At 34.6% G+C, this 19,346-nt stretch overlaps 1 protein-coding gene across 1 annotated transcript; it reads right to left on the bottom strand.

Moving 5' to 3' along the window:
* Nucleotides 1-3,837: 3,837 nt before the first annotated feature.
* LOC110022672 (autophagy-related protein 18f) lies at nucleotides 3,838-16,142 on the bottom strand. Its single transcript, XM_020721740.1, has 8 exons — nucleotides 15,294-16,142; nucleotides 13,956-14,408; nucleotides 13,302-13,727; nucleotides 12,985-13,221; nucleotides 12,107-12,904; nucleotides 10,827-10,993; nucleotides 4,233-4,657; nucleotides 3,838-4,144 (listed from the first exon to the last, which is right to left on the bottom strand). The coding sequence occupies exons 1-7, from the start codon at nucleotides 15,483-15,485 to the stop codon at nucleotides 4,234-4,236; spliced, it is 2,697 nt and encodes an 898-aa protein (XP_020577399.1). The 5' UTR covers nucleotides 15,486-16,142; the 3' UTR covers nucleotides 3,838-4,144; nucleotide 4,233.
* Between the last annotated feature and the right edge of the window lie 3,204 nt (nucleotides 16,143-19,346).

Here is a 19,346-nt window from a genome sequence, read left to right as displayed (position 1 = left end):
CCCCAAGCCAACATGAAGATAGTATGCCAATGCTAATTGATACCAGCCGGTCCGCCACCTCATTCTTGTTGTAATGCGTTGCTATTTTTAATGTCTAAAAACTTTTTCAAGCTTAGTGGTCCTAATGAGCCATGAGTAAAAAGCTGCCATTTGGATTAAGGCATGAAATGGAAGTCAGACTTTTGGTTTATATTGTGATAAATTGGATGATGCTAAGCTTGGGAAAAGAAAAAAGATGAATGAGATGACGAGGCTGATTTCCTACTCATGGAATTAGAGCCAGTGGGGGTTTTAGAGAAGATAGAGATCATTCTAGTGAAAAAGATGATAAGTTCTTTATACAAGGATGCATGAATAGCTGAGTTATTAAGAGAAGGCATCGAGGAGACTAGGTTCTCTATAAGAGGCCATTGAAAAATCTTAGTTTTTTGATGTTGCCACCGACATAGAGAAGATCATCGAGAACTTCGAAGAAGACATCAAGATAAAGCGGGGAGACTCCAAGTAGTGATAAGAAAGGTGAAGCTAAGGAGTATTTGTTAACTAAAGAAATTGATGAATCTAGGAAAACTGGTGAGTAAATTGGAAAGCCCTGGTTATGGGCAGCTTTTTGGATTTAACTTTCAGGTATCAATGATGGAGGCTAGAAGGGATTCACTTCATTTTGGCTAAAGTAAAGCAACGAGGAACAATTTTAAAACAAAGAATGATGTTTGAGGCATGAGTAAAAAGAACCTTAAAATCAATCGTGATCCCTCACTATTGTTGCTGTATCAACCATGTGTAAAATATTCATGTAATTTATAAATCATCACTCCAAATCAATCCAAGTCATCAATGTCAAATTAGGACTTTTCAACTTTCATTTTCCTTTCGTCAATTTCTCAAAAAGGCTATGATGGTTACATAGGGATATGGTTTTTTTTTTTCTTTTTTTCATGAATAATATTAAATTAAACAAAAAGCTTCTTGGTCAAAGTGGTAGAAAAGTCAAGTTCATTCAAGTTTCTTAACCTATGAACTCCTCTCTTTCGGTGTGGCTGCCTACCTTGCCTTATTAAATTCATATGATGTAGCATTTTATCCTGCTTTATTTAAACAAGCCAACCCAATCACATAAATTTCTTAAACGATTATAAGATTAGAAAAAGATACCTTTTTTAAAAAAATAAATAAATAATATTAGGAATTAGTTATTCGTTTTAAATTTGGAAAAGAAAAATCAAGAAAATAATTATTATTACAGCTTTTGTCGCATTAATTGAGAATCAGAACATCATTTTCTTATCATAATATTTATTAATTATGCCTATAAATTCTATTGTAATCTGTCCATCTTCTCACTTATGTAGGGCTCCGTTTCCTCTTAATCAAATTAGAAACATTTGCATACATTACACACATAAATACAATGTATTTACACATATAACACCTAAACTTCTATTTTTAAGGACATGTCACTATACCTATGCATGAAAAGATATATTTCATTTTTATAAAGTTGAAACGGTGTTACTTTTAATGTGATAAGTATAAGTTGGTTGGTATAAATATAAAAATCAAGTTTAGAAATTAGATATGTAAATACATAGGAATTGGGTGGCATGTATGTAAATGCCCCATAAAATTATTTGCTGATAATACAAAGGATTGTTTGGTCAATGAAAACCTGAGCCTTTTTTGTCTGGTTATAATGTGGGAATCAAGCATGGTATAATCTTTAATGAAAAGAAAAAAAGATTATTATAATCTTTAGATTAGATTAAGAGTCTATTTGGGGCAATTGCAGTTTATTAATAAGTTATTTATAAGATGTTGAAAAATAATATACTTATTAATAAATTGTGGTGGCTATTTACATTTTTTTTTTAAAAAAAAAAAAATCAGATCGCAGCTCGAAAGTTGTCACCGCTTCTAGTCATGAATTGTGTGAAAATGTTGATTTTAGCTGTTTAAAAATATAATTTTTTTTCAAAACGTGGTTTACCCAAATGGGTCCGAGTGAGTTTTCAAAACGCATTGCGCCAAATAAGCTGCCTTAAACGAGGCGTAAGATTAACTTAAGCAACTCGTTCCGTTCTCATAATTTTATTTGAATAAAATTTAAGAGTTTGACTATTTTGAACTGGTTGCTTGATTGATCAGCAAACTTATTTCAACGCTTAATTGGAAGAGAAAGAAGGGAAAAAAATATTACATGCGGATAAGAACTATCCTTATAAATGGTGGTAATCTGAGAATACTCGTGGGTACTCAAACGGTATTCAAGCGTACTTCTTTAATCAACACGTACAGATTACACATATAATATTCTCTCGAAAAAAAAGAAGAAATTATATTTCTCTTGTAAATTCTGAATATTAATATATCAATATTTTTTTAAAGGCTATGAGAAGGATAATATGGCATCACTAGATATAAAATCAGAGGGGGAAAAAAACAATTTTGAATGATGATAAAATATTTTCATTATATTTATATTTAAATTTAAAAGAAAATATTTTTAATGATTAGTTACTTTTAAGACTCTCAAAGGATCTAATAATTTTTTTAATATTTGTAAACGCCAATTGATTTTTGTTTCTAAATGCAAAATAAGAACATACAAAAAGGGGTGTATGCAAAATAAGAACATCCAAAAAGGGGTGTATGCATACTAAATTTAGATGTTAGATATGTAAATACATAGGAATTGAATGGCATGCATGCAAATCATCCAAATAAAAGGGTCTTCCATTTTAGGCTCCATATTCAATCTCCAAATCTCCTACCTACTTGGTGCCTCACTTTCTTTTGATATAATTCCAAAATTTGATTCTGATAAGGCTGGATTCATTAATGATGTATTCATTGCTCGGATATACATTTGTAAACGTAAGATGAAGACTCTAAGGAAGGGTGTAAACGAGCTAAACATGAGTGAGCCTAGGCTTAGCTCATGTTCAGCTTGTTAAAAACTATCAATATTTCTGTTTGGCTCATTTATATTTTGAACACAAAAAAATTGTTCTTGTTCGGCATATTTGCTTAGAAAGCCAAACATTCACGAACAAAGAACCGTTTTAACAACCAATCACATAGCTGTAGGATATTAAGATTAGAGGCGAGATTTAAATCTTTTTATTTATATTAATACATTATTTAAATATAATTTAATATAAATTTTCCCTATTTTTTAATTAATTATTTTATTTTATTACAAATCTTTAATCTTCTAAACAATTAAATTATTTAAAAGTACCGCTCATCAATTATATATTTATAGATATATAAACAAATCTTTAATCTTCTAGCACAAAAAATTGTTCGTGTTCAGCTCGTTTGGTTAGAGAATGAATCGAACACGAGTTTTTTAATGACTCAAACACAAAACTATTTGGGAACAACAAGTCGTTTTGACATCAATAGGCTCAAGCCTCCATTGTAATAAGGTCAATAACATCATTGCCAATCTCTGAGAGAATTACAAGAACTTTTATAGAAAGAAATTTGCAACAAAATTCTCAATGTACTTGAGTTTTGACAATTCAAAGGAAGTTGTGAAGATCTTCGAAAATTAGATTATTGCTCAGACTTGTATTGGGTTTCTACTGCCTTAACAGCAACTTTTCTCTTCTGTTACTTTAAACAAAACCGCCTAAGAGCTTTTGTACATTCTTTCGTCTTTCTTCAATATATTATGCATTTCCATCCCCTCAAATTCTTTGTTTAATATATCGAACATCGCCCTCACATTTTGTGCAAAAAAAATTGTTAACTATGCAAAAAAAAATGTCGGCCGCGGCATGTAAAATTGCATCTAAAAATCAGTTAACAGAAAAAATGACTAACAACAAAGATAATAAATAGCAAATCATGAACATTATTTACAGCTTATAGTTGAATTTATTGAAGACATTGAGATAAATTTGTTATTTACAAAGACATACCCGAAATAGAATCCACTTTCATGGGTGAAATTACAGTGATAACCTCCATCCCTCCTCACATTTATAACCACCTCGCATTGCTTTACATTCCCCACCACTACAAGTAGCTACACACAGGACATGTCAAATATGCCTTCGGGTATATAATCAAAGAATAGGTTGGCTGCACAGCTGAGGAAGATCAAAAACCATAAAGCTCCTAAGCTTATTGCAATCTGTCAAATGGTGTGGATAACCAAAATTATGACAAAAAATCAACCAAAATTTTAACAAATCTTAATGACATAATTGAACAGTTCGTACCTTAAGAAACTGCGCTATGAAGGTCATCAATGTGATTATCGAATTCCACGGTCTTACTGTTATTTACAAATTCATGCAAAGCCTCTATTTTCAGCTCCTCGGAATTATTCGGGCTCTTTTTGCTATTTACAAAGTCAAGCAAGGATGTCGTCTCCAGCTCATCCGGACCATTCACAAGCTCGAGCTGGCGACTGATGTGTGGCCTTTCATTTGGAGTATTTACAAAGGCCTCATGGGCGTCCGTTGAGTTTGCAAACCTGCCGAAGTAATTGGTTTCGTTGCCATCACATAACTCCGATAGCACCGGGCTATCAGGTGTAGGGTCGAAAGAACTCGAGCTGCTCCGGCGGGAAAGCATCCCATGTTCAGACGATAAGGACGTTGATTTCATCATCAAAGAGTTTATGTTGGTGTTGACATTAGTTCTATAAAAGAAAGACAAATCACATCTTTGGACCACTTCCAAATTCAAACAAGTGCCAAGAAAATCCTCTGCAGTTTAGATGAGGCCATCATGGTTTTAAGAGTTTATAAAAGTATCAAATTAATCCACAGACTCTTTAAATTGGGGCTAAAATAGTCATCTGCGTTGATTATTTCAGCCAATAGTCTGGGGACAAATTTGACACTTTATAGACTTTATGACAAAAATGAACACCTGTAAGGAGTCATAGAACTATTGTGCGACTTTTCTCAAATTCAAACAAAGGAAAAACATTTGTCAAAATTAACTTGGTGTTCAGGTAATAAAAGCATCATCATAATAAGTGTCAACATATTAAAAGAAAAACATTCAAGGAAACTAATATTACACTTTATGATCAAATGCAACAGATTTTATCTATTCATTTATTGATTCACTGGCTTTACCAGGCAGTTGAAACCTTCACATTAAATGACCAAGTGCCCAAAAAAATGCAGGGTATTTCGAGCTTTATATAGAAGAAGGTGAAGATAGTTTTACATTATTCTTAAGCTTTCGCATCAATAATTCCTCTCAGCAATGATTGATGTTGAAGGGCTTCGCACTCTTTTCTAAAACAAACGGAATATGTTTAATTTCATAATATACACAACAATTGATACGCATTTCATTTCAACCGTGAAATTGTGTACTACTGCAGCCTTCGACACCGATGGCGTTACAGTCGCGATTTGAACTAATTGGGAAGCAACGGCAGAGGATTGTGGCATACAGCTCTCGCTAGGCGTTCCTTGGTGATTGCAACCTACAATACAGTTGCGAATCGCACTAGTTGGGGAAGTCCGATTGGATCGCATTTGCTAGGAGGAGAAAGGATCGCAACCTACAATGGCTCAAACGATCTCAATAGAGCTAACTAGATAGAGATGGAATAACAGGTAAGGCTTGTTGTGTTATAGTCATGATCGAGCTACCTCGAATCGTAGGGAAGCCAAATCGCAGCATCGAGATTGCAAGGAAGCAAAATTGAGATCATGTGAAGGGATCACAACGTACAGAGTGAACATTCGCTTGATTTAACCTATCTGGAAATGACGGGATTGGGGCCGTACATTCACTTAATATTGTGATGCAGTCATGATTCAAATTAGCTTGGAGGCGATTGGCGGAGATTTCAGCATACATTATTTTCGTCTTTTGTGATGAAAATTTTTACTGGGAATAGTGGCTGCAAAGTGGAAGCTTTGGAGGAAAAAAAAAGAGATTTCAGCATACATTATTTTCGTCTTTTGTGATAAAAATTTTTACTGGGAATAGTGGCTGCAAAGAAAGTGGAAGCTTTGGAGGAAAAAAAAAAAATAGATAAGACGCATCAAATTTGAAATTTATGAGTGTATTTTGTCCATGGAACGATCGTTGGATTAGAGATTCATAGCTTTTGAAGAAATGAAGATCAACAAGAGTCATATAAACCGTTTCTGTCCACCACGAAACTAAGCAAGTGTTATGAACGGACATGGGCAGCAGCAACCAAAATGAATCGCACGACATCAAGATAGCATCGCTGCTTTAGACTCACCAGTAGATCGGGTATCAAACGAAAGAATCGGGAACAAATTCAAGCGACAACAGTAGAAGAAATTGCAGGACATCATGAGGTATAGGACGAGCGGCAACAGACAGATCAAAACGATGTGCGATTCAGAGCTGGAAAAAAATTTCTTTTAGACTCACCAGAAGATCGGGTATCAAACGAAAGAATCGGGAACAAATTCAAGCGAGAACAGTAGCAGCAATTGCAGGACATCATGAGGTATAGGACAAGCGGCAACAGACAGATCAAAACAATGTGCGATTCAGGGCTGGAAAAAAATTTCTTCGAAGAATTTCATCCTAAGAATCAGGGTTGGCGACCCCGACATAGGACTGCATCCAATTGTGCCAATGCCTATTTTTGTGGAAACCTTCCAAACGGAAAACGATTTAGAAGTAAATGATGCGAACGAGACAAGTGAAAAAGAGCGGGAGAGTTTATAATCCGGGTGGGTGGAACCCGGACATAAAACTGCATCCAACTGCGAGAGTGCCTATTGTTGTGGAAGCCTTCCAAACAGAAGACGGTTCATAAGTAATGATACAAACGAGACAAGTGGAGAAGGGAGGTAAGGTACTAATTCGGACATTGTAGTGTTCAGGTGGGAGACCAGATCTTGGTGTTTCGCGGTGATCCCAATTTATGCAAGATGTTGGTGAAACTAAAGGCTATGATAAGGGTGGTTCAGAACGTAGGGTTGAAATTCATGATCAAGTTGCATATCATAGAAGAGACACATGATACAGAATTGACAGAGATTCCAGAGATCGCTAAGCTATTGGATGAGTTGTTTGGCACGACAATATTCTCTCAGATTGACTTTAACATCAAATTCATATGTAACTGAAGGATGCACATAAGACTACATTTGGAAACAATGAGGATCGCTATGAGTTTTTGATTAATGGAAAGAATTGTCAGAAGATGAAACCACATAACCTATTCCAACAACAATTTTTTCCATTTTAAGGATAAGTTAACCTTTGGGAGAGGAGTATTGTTATGCAGGTGCCTAACCTAAGGGCAATTTTTTCTTTTATGCATCTAAAGGTAATTTAGTTGATTGTCAGTATTATTTAGTATAAATAGAGCTAATATATTTAGAGTTTAGGGGGATGCAAGAGATTAGGTCTTGAGTCTTAGGGTTAGGATTTGGGAGAGATTTCCTACCTCTCAAATCGTAGGATCTCGGATGGTGGCATCAGATTCGAATGCGGCCGAAGAATGCGCACAAGAAAATATTTCAAGATGGTGATGGTTACTACGAGTTTCTAATTAAATGGAAAAGATTGTCAGATGATGATTCCATGTGGGAATCATACAACAACAACAACAAAGCCTTAAATATAATCTGATCAAATTTTTTTTCACCATTAGGAAAATGTGTCTGTTGGCAGAGGAGTATTATTACGTCGGTGCCTAGCCTAAGGGCAATTTTGTATTTTGTGCGCCTAAGAGCGATTTTCTCTTTTATCATTTATTATTGTTTAACATAAATAAGTCCAATGTGTTTAAGGTTAGAGGGACACACTCGAAGAACGCTAATCGCTCGAAGACTGATTCGAATTTTGGCTATGATCGAGATCGGATTGAAATAAATGAGTCGAACCACGAGCTAAAATTTTGAATCAAATTATTTTAAGCTGATTTTGAGCCAACATCAGCTCAGCTCGAAATCAGATCTATAATATCTTATCGTTATGAATTTAGCAAATTTAGCTCGAAGATTGTTGATCGCTCGAAAATTGATTTGAATTTTGGCTTAGATAGAGATCAAAGCGAAATAAATGAGACGTGCTACGAACCAAAATTTTGTGGCTTAGATAGAGATCAAAGCAAAATAAATGAGACGTGCTACGAGCCAAAATTTTGGATCGAATTTTTTTTCATGTCGTTTTTAAGCCGACCCCAGCTCGCCTCAAAATCGGATTGTTAACAACCCTATGAATGAGATTGGGCCTTAAGTCTTACGGTTAATGTTTGGGAGAGATTTCCTACCTCTCGAATTGTAGGAGTTGGGAGAGATCTCTTATCTCTCGAATTGTGGGTGTTTATCCTTTATCTGTACCATGCTGGTGTTCGTGAAATAAAATTATTCGTTGTCCTAATTTCTATGGAGAACTTATGGTCGTACTCAACATTTAAGTTTCAAAGAAGTATGCCTAGTTGCATGTTTTTTATAGTATTTTCTTTAGAAATTAAAATTTAATGATTTAAACAAATGATCTTTATTTGTTTCAAAAAACAATGTTTTCAACCGCCAAATATCAGTTAAAAAAGTTAACATACCATAAATATTGAAAAAGGTGAAATCAAAAACATAAGATTTTTTTTCTTAGCAGTTTGAAGCGTAAGCCTTGATGCAAATTGAGATGTAAGACTCAGCATATATATAAAAAAAGAGCTCATAAAAAATAAAATAATTAACAAATATAGCATAAACTATTCGATACATTGATTTTTTATTTAGTTTCTTATAAGAAAGATGGATCATAATTCTAAATTTTAATATTGATATAATATAAAGTTTGAAATAAAGAACACGGTAAGCACTCATTTAAATTTAAATATGTTACAAAGATCAAGATCCTAAGAAGCCTTGTCCTCACTTTCATCTTCTTCAAAATCATCATATATCATAATTTTTTTAATCAATATACTTTTTTTCTTGCTCCATATATAAATTAACATTAGATCCGATAAAATTAAAATAAAATAACAAATTAATAACACAATCAAGTAATCATACTTAGATTACTTTTATAATTTTTTATATGTCGTATTAGATTGATATATCATAATTTAATTTTCCTCCAAATCTTTTTTAAACAATATACTTTTTTTCTTGCTCCATATATAAATTAACATTACATCCAATAAAATTATAATAAAATAACAAATTAATAACACGATTAAGTAATCACACTTAGATTACTTTTATAATTTTTTATATGTCATATTAGATTAATCAAATATAATTATATATAATATAATATAATATAATGCATTTCTTTACATAAACAGATTGAGGCACACAAATGTTGAGGGGTAAATTAAGAACAAATAAAATGTTAATCTTCCTGGTGACAATGAACTTAGAATTAGATGCATTTTTTGCGAGGAGTATGCCTCAAAAGACCTTTTTAAATAATATGGGTCACGTCTAAATTTGAAATACCGAGATCATAATAATTTTATTTTAAATATTCAGACTTCAAGACATGATCAAGTTTTTTATACTTTTCTTTTGCTTAAATTTGATTAACTATATTTTTATTTTGTATGCATTTTTTTTTTCTTTTTTCTTCTTGACAAGTTAAAGAAAGATCTACAATGATGTATGGATAAAAATTAAAACAAGCACATGCAATTGTTTTGTTTAGATTTCATTACTTTATCTTTGTTCCTTTCAAGGTTTCCCAATTAATTAAGCATTCTAGATTACATAGGAATAATACATGTTAAATTATTGTTGACCAATAGTTTGTCTTCGCTAGAATTCCTTCTCACTATCATGATCTAAGAAATACATGAATAATTATTACATTACAAAAATTAAACTTTTATTTCATAATTATTCTATTTTTTTCAAATGTTTTCTCTAAAACAAAGTCGCTACTTTATGTGATTTAGTTGGTTTCGAAGTTCATAAATTACACATTGCCGGAGCAAACAAATTCATGCAAGAAAATAAAATCCTATGGATTGAAGCTAATAAAGAAAATCAGGACAACACAAATTCATCCTAATTTAAAAAAAAAAAAAACAGATTCCATCATAACGCTCAAATCTATTTTAGCATGGAAAGCATATCAAGAAGCTCTAGATTTAATATCTAATGTATATATTCAAAATTAGAAAGTTTACTTATGAAGTTGTTCATACAGTTTTATATTATTGCAGACTAATTTCCTTATTCTCCTCCGAGACCAATCCAGATATCACATTAGATTGATAATTGTTTGATGAAAGTTAATTGAGGCAGCATGCTTTAACACTATTGAAGAAACTCAACTTCTAATCAAACAATATTGAACATTATCTTGATTTTTTAATTGTCCAAAAAAATATTGTTTGATAACTACTAAAATGCTAAATAAAAAGTAAGATCTCAATGAAGTACTTATCATATGCATCTTTAATTTCTCATTTTATGGTTGTGCATCAAATGAATAAAATCCTTAAGTGGGGTATATACTAAATATAAAAAATGAAGGAAAATCATAGTTATAATTAAAATATATAAATATATAACCAAATAATATCAATTCCTTACTAAAAATAATGAAAATTGTGGCATATAATCATATCATATGAATGAAATATTAGACAAGCATTTATTATTCTAGGCTCAAACAGAGCTTAAAATCATATATATATGTTATAAACATAAATTGTAAATCAGGCTCATATAGAAAGATAGCACAATGTCCATCAGACTTTGGGGAAAAAAATTCATCTATTATAGTTCACATAGTAATGAAAGCTTCAAGTTACACTTTAAAAAGAGAAATTGAAAGAATCCAGCACAAGTAATTTGTAGTAGAGGATTTTTTAAAAAGGTAAAAGTTTGAACCTTAATTGACTGGAGTTGGATCTATGAACATAGTCAAGAATCGGCTTCAGATCCTCCGACCTGGATTCAACCGTTCGATACTGCAATTTCTCTATCTCAAATTCACCACTCAAGTAACTAATTTGATCCATTTTCACAGTATCATCCATCAGCACTTGAAATGTTATCTGAATTTTAAAAAATAAAAAACAGGCAAAATGTATCATTCATCCATATACCTAACATATATTAATGTCTACAATATTATTTACAACCAAAGCAAAAAAAGAGAAATTTACATACCTAGCACATAATTCTTATGTATTTATATCTCACATCTAATTTTTCATATGTGCATACATAGCACTTTAGTCTTAGCGGTACTTCGTTTAAGTAGAACTAAAACTGAATACATGGAATGTAATTTTAGTAGTAATAGCTCTAGTGACAGAAGTGTGACTTTGGGTGATCAAATTATTAAAAGGTGTGAACGATTTAGATATCTTGGGTCCGTTGTCCAAAGCGATGGTGATATAGATGGGGATGTTAATAGTAGAATTCAAGTTGGTTGGTTGAAGTGGAGGAATGCTTCGGGCCTTTTGTGTGATAGAAAAGTACCGCTAAGACTGAAAGGAAAATTTTATAAGATGGTGGTGAGACCTGCAATGCTCTATGGCGCTGAATGTTGGCCTTTAAAAGAGAAGCATAATAATAAGTTAAGTGTTGCCGGGATGAGAATGATTAGGTGGATGAGTGGCTTTACACTTAGAGACAAAATGCGGAATGAATATATTCGTGATAGGGTTGGTGTAGCTCCTGTGACAGACAAAATTAGAGAAAGTCGTCTTAGATGGTTTGGTCATATTAAACGTCGACCATTAGATGATCCGATTAGGAGAGTAGATGCTTTAAATTTGACTTGTGTTAAGAAAGGCAGAGGTAGACCTAGGAAGACTTGGGCTTATTGTATTAAAAATGATCTTAATTTACTAGAACTAAATGAAAATATGACACTAAATAGGACGCAATGGAGAAAAAGGATTCATGTAGCCGACCCCACGTAGTGGGATTAAGGCTTTGTTGTTTTTGTTGTTGTTGTTGCATACATAGCACTTTAGTGCTTAAAAAAAGGTTTATTTCACTTTAAAAAAGTGATAATAGCGCTATTCTTTTATGTGATATTAAAAATTTGAGTGATATGTGGGTAAATATGAAAGTTTAGGTGTGAGTTACGTAAATACAAAAGATTTGTATGCAATTTATGTAAAAGCTCCAAACGAAAAAAATTGCAGCAAAATTACCCCAGGTTTAGCCCACAAAGGAATCTGAGCTGAATGCATCTGCAACTCAACCTCAGATATATACAAATGATTATTTTCTTCGGCATTGAGCTTCAACTTCGCACTGGAACAATCAGCTGGATAAACACTGTTTACCTTCTTCGATACTTTCTGGAACAATTTCGCATTTTCACCATTTCCTTGTTCACCATAAGCATCCATATTATCATTCCTATCTCTTCGATTTCTTCTGTGGCATATATCCCATTTCTGTATTGGCTCTACAACATATCTTGAATCAGATTCAAGTGACAGTCCAGGCGAGATAGAACTCAAACCAGAGGAATCAATACTACAATCTTCTCCATTTAACTGATGCAAAACATATTGAATAATGCATCCAGAAGGAGAGAACAACAGTAAGTAATTCTTTTTTCGTAACGAATTTGCATCAACATAAAGGCTGCAAGTCTTGCAATTTATGAATGTTGAAGCAATAGCTCCGGAAAGAGGGTTGACCTTGCCAGTGGCAGTTGCCGCCACACCACTAACGGCACCTTTCCACCCATTATTCCCATTCTTTATTCTGCTCACAACAGATAATGTAATGGGACCAGAAAAAGAATTTGAATGATTAAGTTTTGATACATCTAAACTTCGAGGCTGATTGATATCAGTTCTATAACTTCCATCCGAACAATTCACATTATGAAAATTGGTTCCTTCGAAAGGAGAAATTGCGAATAAATGGCTGGTTCCTCGTGAGGAGCTGATCATGACACATTGGCTATCGTCACTAAAACTTATGTCTTGGATAACCTGAGATCACAAATGACAAAATAATTAAACAACATAAATTATTAAATCAGCAAGAAAAAGACCATAAAATCTAAAACTACCGCATTTGTGATTCCTCGTTGCAACTTGTAAAGATGAACAGAGCTCCCTGCTCCAGTAAAAACTGATGAACTTGATGAAAGAGGAGGCAAAATATGAAATATATTGATGTTATGACCGTGAATTGATGCCGTGACTAATAAAATCCCACTCGGATCAAAACATAAAGCAGAGATGGGGCTTTTGTGAGCCCTTATCTGCACAATAATGGATTTGGAGACAATATCACGAACTATGACCTGCATGCATAAACAAGTATTTCAGATGCGATAAAACTAAATAGCAAAGTTACAAAAGTTGATAACAAAGATGTTCATACCATTCCAGCATCCTCCACGTCTGTAGTGTTTCCATTCAGAGCTCCATTAGCCTTAAAGTTTGAGTTTCCACTCTTGATTGATCCATTTACATCAGGCATAAGTTCTGAATAATATTTTGTTAGCTTCTTATATCCCATATCACCAAGAGTCACAATACCAGCAGCAAGTTGCTGGCTGGATTTTTTTGCAAAATTTGCCACCATACTTCCATTGGGAGATGAAGACAATCCTGAAGGAGCCAAATACTCGGCCCTAACACGGTTAGTATCGGGAACTATAACAGGAGCTCCGCTATATGCCAACCATCTGGGGCCAACAGCAAGTGGTCCGTACCCTAAAGAACCTGAACCGAGATAGCCGAAAGCTACAGGATGAGTAAGAATGGTGTATTCTTTCTCTAGAGTGGCAGCATTGAAACAATGGATCTGGAAGTCATAAATTTTTAATTTAGAATTACAATTTACCAAATTAAGGGCCTGTCTGGTAACAGACCTAAATGGGATTTAAATCCTGGATTCCATAAATCCGGGTTTTTCTTAATTTTCTTCTCAGTTTTGTTTTAAATCCATATTCACAGGATTTACTAAAGTGACTACATTCATTACCAAACAGTCCCTGAATGTGTTAATAAAATCAAATGAAACAAAAAATACCTGTGAAGCTTGAGAAATAGCAACAACTCGAGGACCGCACCTGATTGAATAAACAGCTGCTCTAAACTTCAAAATATGGACATAGTCATGAGACCTTATAGAATAGAAACGCACCACCGTAGGTAACTGGGTTTCACCGCCTGAGTCAACACCACCATTGCCTGGATAGGGGTTCACACCGACAACATTGTTCCCCCCGCCAACTGAAATATCTCCAGCAACGACAAGCAACGGACGAAAATCAGCAAAACTATCATCAGTTTTTTTAGATGAGATAGGCTTCTTTTGGATTTGAAGAAATGAAACAGGTCCATCATGTCTGGAAGCTAATTGCCGCACATCATCTGCCTCTTCAACATCCCAAACCTGGAAACCATGGTGGTAGGCAAGCAAAAGTACTTGCCGGAAAACACCACCTATGCATTCCACTTTGTCAAAGCCAGCCCATTGCACCTTTCAGGATATCAGTGAATTATCAGAATTTTCACTTCAGTTGTTATCAAAAACTTGATAGGATGATGTAGACTTAAAGATACTTTAAACAAGCACTGGATTTCAAATGTCGATTAATATGTTTCAAAAAAGCAATCATAGTTCAATGTAGATGCGCAATGAAAAACATGCCTGCATTGTACCATGACAAATAATATAACAATGCGTGAAATGGCAAAAGGGATTAAAAAATCAACACAAAGTTAATAATAAAAAAAAATTTACATACAGCATTGCGCGTGCGCGTGGGCACGTGCGCGTGGGCACGTGCGCCCACGCGCACGTGCGCGTGCCACCTTACCTATGTATGAATATGTGTATTTCACTTTTAAGAAGTTAAAAGCTTGGTACTTTTTATGTAATATAGAAGATTTTAATGGTATCAATTTTGGAAAAAAAAAATTAGGAGTTTGATATGTAAATATATAAGAATTGGGTGGTATGTCGAAAAAATGCAATATAATTGAGTTTGTCACAATCCAACCTGGGTGTTATGTCAAAAAAATGCAATATAATTGAGTTTGTCACAATCCAACCAAGCACTTATTACACGCAGCCCAATCAAAATTCTTTGCTATAAACTGGACCAACTTCTTCAAACAAAATCATTCATTCTCAGCACCAGCTTCTTAAATACTGCGCGCTGCCAAAGCCCCACATTCAGCACGGAAGATGAAACAAATTTCCTTCTCTACTCTATGATTAATCAGCAAATAACCAGACTATACCAAATTATACTTTTTTTTTTTAAATAACCAGACTATACCAAATTATACTTTTTTTTTAAAAAAAAGCAGGCTTAATAACTACAAAGGCCAAAAAAAGGAACATCCATCTCGATCATACCTGGTCGCGGATGGCTTCTTCGTAGCGCTCAGCAATGGAGGACGCGACCGAAGCCCCAGCGGACCGAACCGTAGACGCAACAGTGGAGGCTCCTGACGAAACAATTCTCAAATACGTCCGCAGGGAAAACAAACCATTTCCCCTACCGTTCCTCGGCACAGCTCCTTGCACCTTCTGCACATCATTCCTCATCCCAAAACCCCAAATCCTTTGCAGAATCGGAATGAACCCTAGCGTCTGCAAAAACACTTGATGCTCCCCCAACCGTTTGGCAACCGATCATAACCCCGAGCTGTCCCTGTGATCCCCGCAGCGAAAAAAAAAAGAAAAACAGAAACGCTTTTTTTTCTAACTTCCCAACCTGAGCATCAAGTAAAAGCCCAAACAGAGGATTAACGGTCAAAAATTGAAACTTTCCTTCAGGATTCCCCCCGGAAACAGATGACAGCCCTGGATTCGCACGGATTCGGATGATTCCGTTCAGTTGCCCGTAAGCCCGCAGATTTAGGTGAAGATAAAAGGTTACCTACATCTACAATCAAGGAAACATTTATACAGAGCTAGAGGTGGAAGAAATAGATTGGGAAGCTGAAGGGAATCGCTTGCGATTAGATAATGAAGCCGTTCGTCTCCCTGTTCACGTCTCTCTCCTCTCTCCGCTGTCGACTTCTTTTCGTCTACTCCTTTCCCCTCATTCTTCTAATACGGAAAACCATAACCTCACATTAGATTAATCAAACAAGAAACCATATATATTACCCACGGATCGATTCAGGATCGTAAAATCGACATTTTTTTCACCCAAAAAAAAAAATTACAATTTTGGGGAAATTTTGGAAGAAATCGATGCGATTTAGGTTCCGGGGCAAATGAAATGTAAAAATGGCACGTGAAAAAAAAACGACACGTGAAAACGGGTGGGAAGATTTCTTAATTAAATTAAAAAAAATTGGTAAACTGTCTCGCGGGTGGTGGATATTTAAACATGTAACGCGGTTTTCAGGCTTTCCGACTTCCGAGCCGGTGGTGGAGGCGTCGGCGCCTAACTGGACCAGCGCAGCAAACGATGCGCCTGAGTTGTGTTTTAGCAGCATGAAAATTTTGTATTAAAAGATGTTTAAAAATTTTAAAATTTATTTTTTAAATGAAATACATTATTTATTATTATTTCATTTATCTTAAGAGAGATTTATAGCTCGAGACAATTCTGATAATTTTTATCATAATATTTTAATATATTTTTTTAAAATTTTAATCTTAAATACAAATAAGTTAATTAATAAATACTCTCTCTCTTTTTTTATTATATCAGCCATTATAATAATGATTTAAATAAAAAAATTTATTTGAATTTAAAAATTAATTAGATCATGAGAAAAATGATTTAAACTCAAAAAAATAATCTTTTTTTTGTTAATTAAGAAAGCACTTGAAGCATTGCTATTTACAAAATTGAAATCAATATAATTCTTTCAACTATTAAATCCTAGTATTTATGTGTGTCAAAATCAATTATCACAAATTTGATAAAAATAAAAATTATTAATTGAGTTTTTTTAAGAATTTTGATATTTACATGCGAATTTTAAAAATAGACGAAAAAAAGTGCTAAATTTATTAAAAGTAACGTATAGTGTACAGGAAAATAATTTGAACCCATTTGATTCATTCATATGTAATAATTGAAGAAGATATTTGTATTTCTTGATTCTCATTAGTACAAAGATGGGTGGTATTTATACAAATATTCTAAGATTTAGAATAGGAAAAACTGTAAATTGATAGCAGAAATTAAGCCTAAACATCAGTCTATGGAATCAATGATAATTACACCATATCAGGGCAATTAATGCCCTTGAATTATGACAATTAATGGTCTTGAATTATTTTCAGTTTAACAATATGCTTGGCCAATTGGAACGCATCAGACTATCATCTGGAGTTGACAACTCTCTCTGGTTAAAGAAAAAAAAATAAAAAAAGATAAAAGTTTGTGACTTTTTCCCCCAAGGCACAAGACATACCCAAATTTAGAAGTTCTAATAAAATAATATTAAACTGCTATTAAAATCTACACATATTGTTTTTTTAATACAAGAAAATGATGTTTAATATATATATATATATATATATATATTGATGTGTGTTTGAAAATTCATGATAGTAGAATCAATTAAGGGTCATCCAAAGCTCCAATTTCAGCAAACTTATAGTCAAACTGATCGGATCGATGAGACGGACCTGATAACATCAAAGTCATTCGAATTCGAATCAAATCAAGCTCAGATCAAGTCATTAAACCATATTTGTCAGAGTTTCACACACATTTGAAAGATCAAAAGTTTGTTGAATTTGACAAGTTTATAGTCAAATCGAGTGTCTCGACAAGAAGAATCAAACGAGCCTAAGACTGCACAATTCCGACTTGTTAAGGCACTCAAATGTCTATTAAACGTCGTTTGATTGAAGGAAGCTCTCTGGACCGACCGATCAACACGATTCATATTCATGCATTAATGACACCCTGAAGACTATATATAGAGCCCCACCCCTCACATGAGGGAGAAACTTTAAGCTTCAGAGAGAACATGAAGCTTTGAGAAGAAGCTGAAGTCCAACACCATCCTGACTGTCGTCAACTCACTTCGACTATTGTCAGCCTCAACCACTGTCGACCATCATCGTCAATCACCATCAATCATCGTCGATCACCACCAACTAGACATCATTAGTCATCGTCGTCGGACATGAGCTCGTCACTACTGTTCATGTGTCAACAACGTCTTACGTGGTTTACAGCTTGTGCGGCTCCCGGCTCCGACCTCCGCGGCCCATGAACGTCATTTATACTTTCCCCTAAGACCATCTGGTTCATAGCTCGTGCAACTCCCAACCTTGGCTCCTTAGGCCTACGGACGTCATTCATACTGGCCCAAATGACCTGCGTGGCCATCAACTCATGTAGATTCCAACTCCGGCCTTCATGGCTTACGAACGTCATTCATACTCGTCCATATGCCCTACTTAGTTCACGGCTCATATAACTCCTAACTCTGGTCCCCAGGACCTATGGACGTCATTCGTACTCGACCAAACGACTTGCATAGTCAGCAGCTCATGCAGTTCCCGACTCCGACCCTGGCGGCCTACAGATATCATTCTTATTTGCCCCTACGACCTACGTGATTTACAACTCGTGCAGCTCCCGACTTTGGCCCCGACAGCCTACGAACATCATTCATACTCGCCACTACGGCCTATGTGGTCTACAGCTCCTCTAGCAGCTTAATACGGTTTTTTTGCCAATCAATGCTTCTAGAGCAACCATCCACAATACTCACGATGGACTACTACCTCCACAACAATCAACAATGACACTTGCAACATGCTATCACTAAGAACTGCAGTTATACAATTTTGTAATTTTATCTTCTCTAATTTAGGGGAAGAATGAATCTATGTACTTATCATTCGTAGTGGATTATTTCAACCGGGCTAGACCCATTAGTTTTTCTCATTTTCAAGGGTTTTCCATGTAAAAAGTTGAGGTGTCTCATCCTGCTTACTTCTTTTCTGTTATATGTGTGTGTTGAGTTCTTGTGCAACACTATGACAATAATTCATTACTCTACTGCCGTGAATTTTCTAGCATGCATCAGTTTGGCGTCGTTTGTGGGAAGAGAAGTCATGTTTGACATTGTCTTCAACTCTAAGACATCAAGCCTCTACTTTCCTTCTCAATGATGTACATCATCCAAATGACGAAGTAACCTCCTTCACATCATGAAGAACATCTCCGATGCATTTTTTTTATGTGGGGGGCAACCTTCACTGCAGTCTCAAATGATTGTTCACATCAACTTCTTGGGCACTATTTTAGTAGGGTTGTCTTCTCACTTCTTCTTCAAACGCAAATCAATTCACAATTTCTTCTAGACTTGGGGGGGGGGGGGGGGAACATTCACTGCAGTCTCAAAATGTTATTCATGTTAACATCCCGGGCACAATTGTGGTGTGGAAGTCATCCCATATTTCATTCAGATTACAATTTTA

Source organism: Phalaenopsis equestris, unplaced genomic scaffold (assembly GCF_001263595.1).
Source record: "Phalaenopsis equestris unplaced genomic scaffold, ASM126359v1 Scaffold000202, whole genome shotgun sequence".
NCBI classification, from domain to species: Eukaryota; Viridiplantae; Streptophyta; class Magnoliopsida; order Asparagales; family Orchidaceae; genus Phalaenopsis; species Phalaenopsis equestris.
This window is presented reverse-complemented; position numbering and strand designations above follow the sequence as displayed.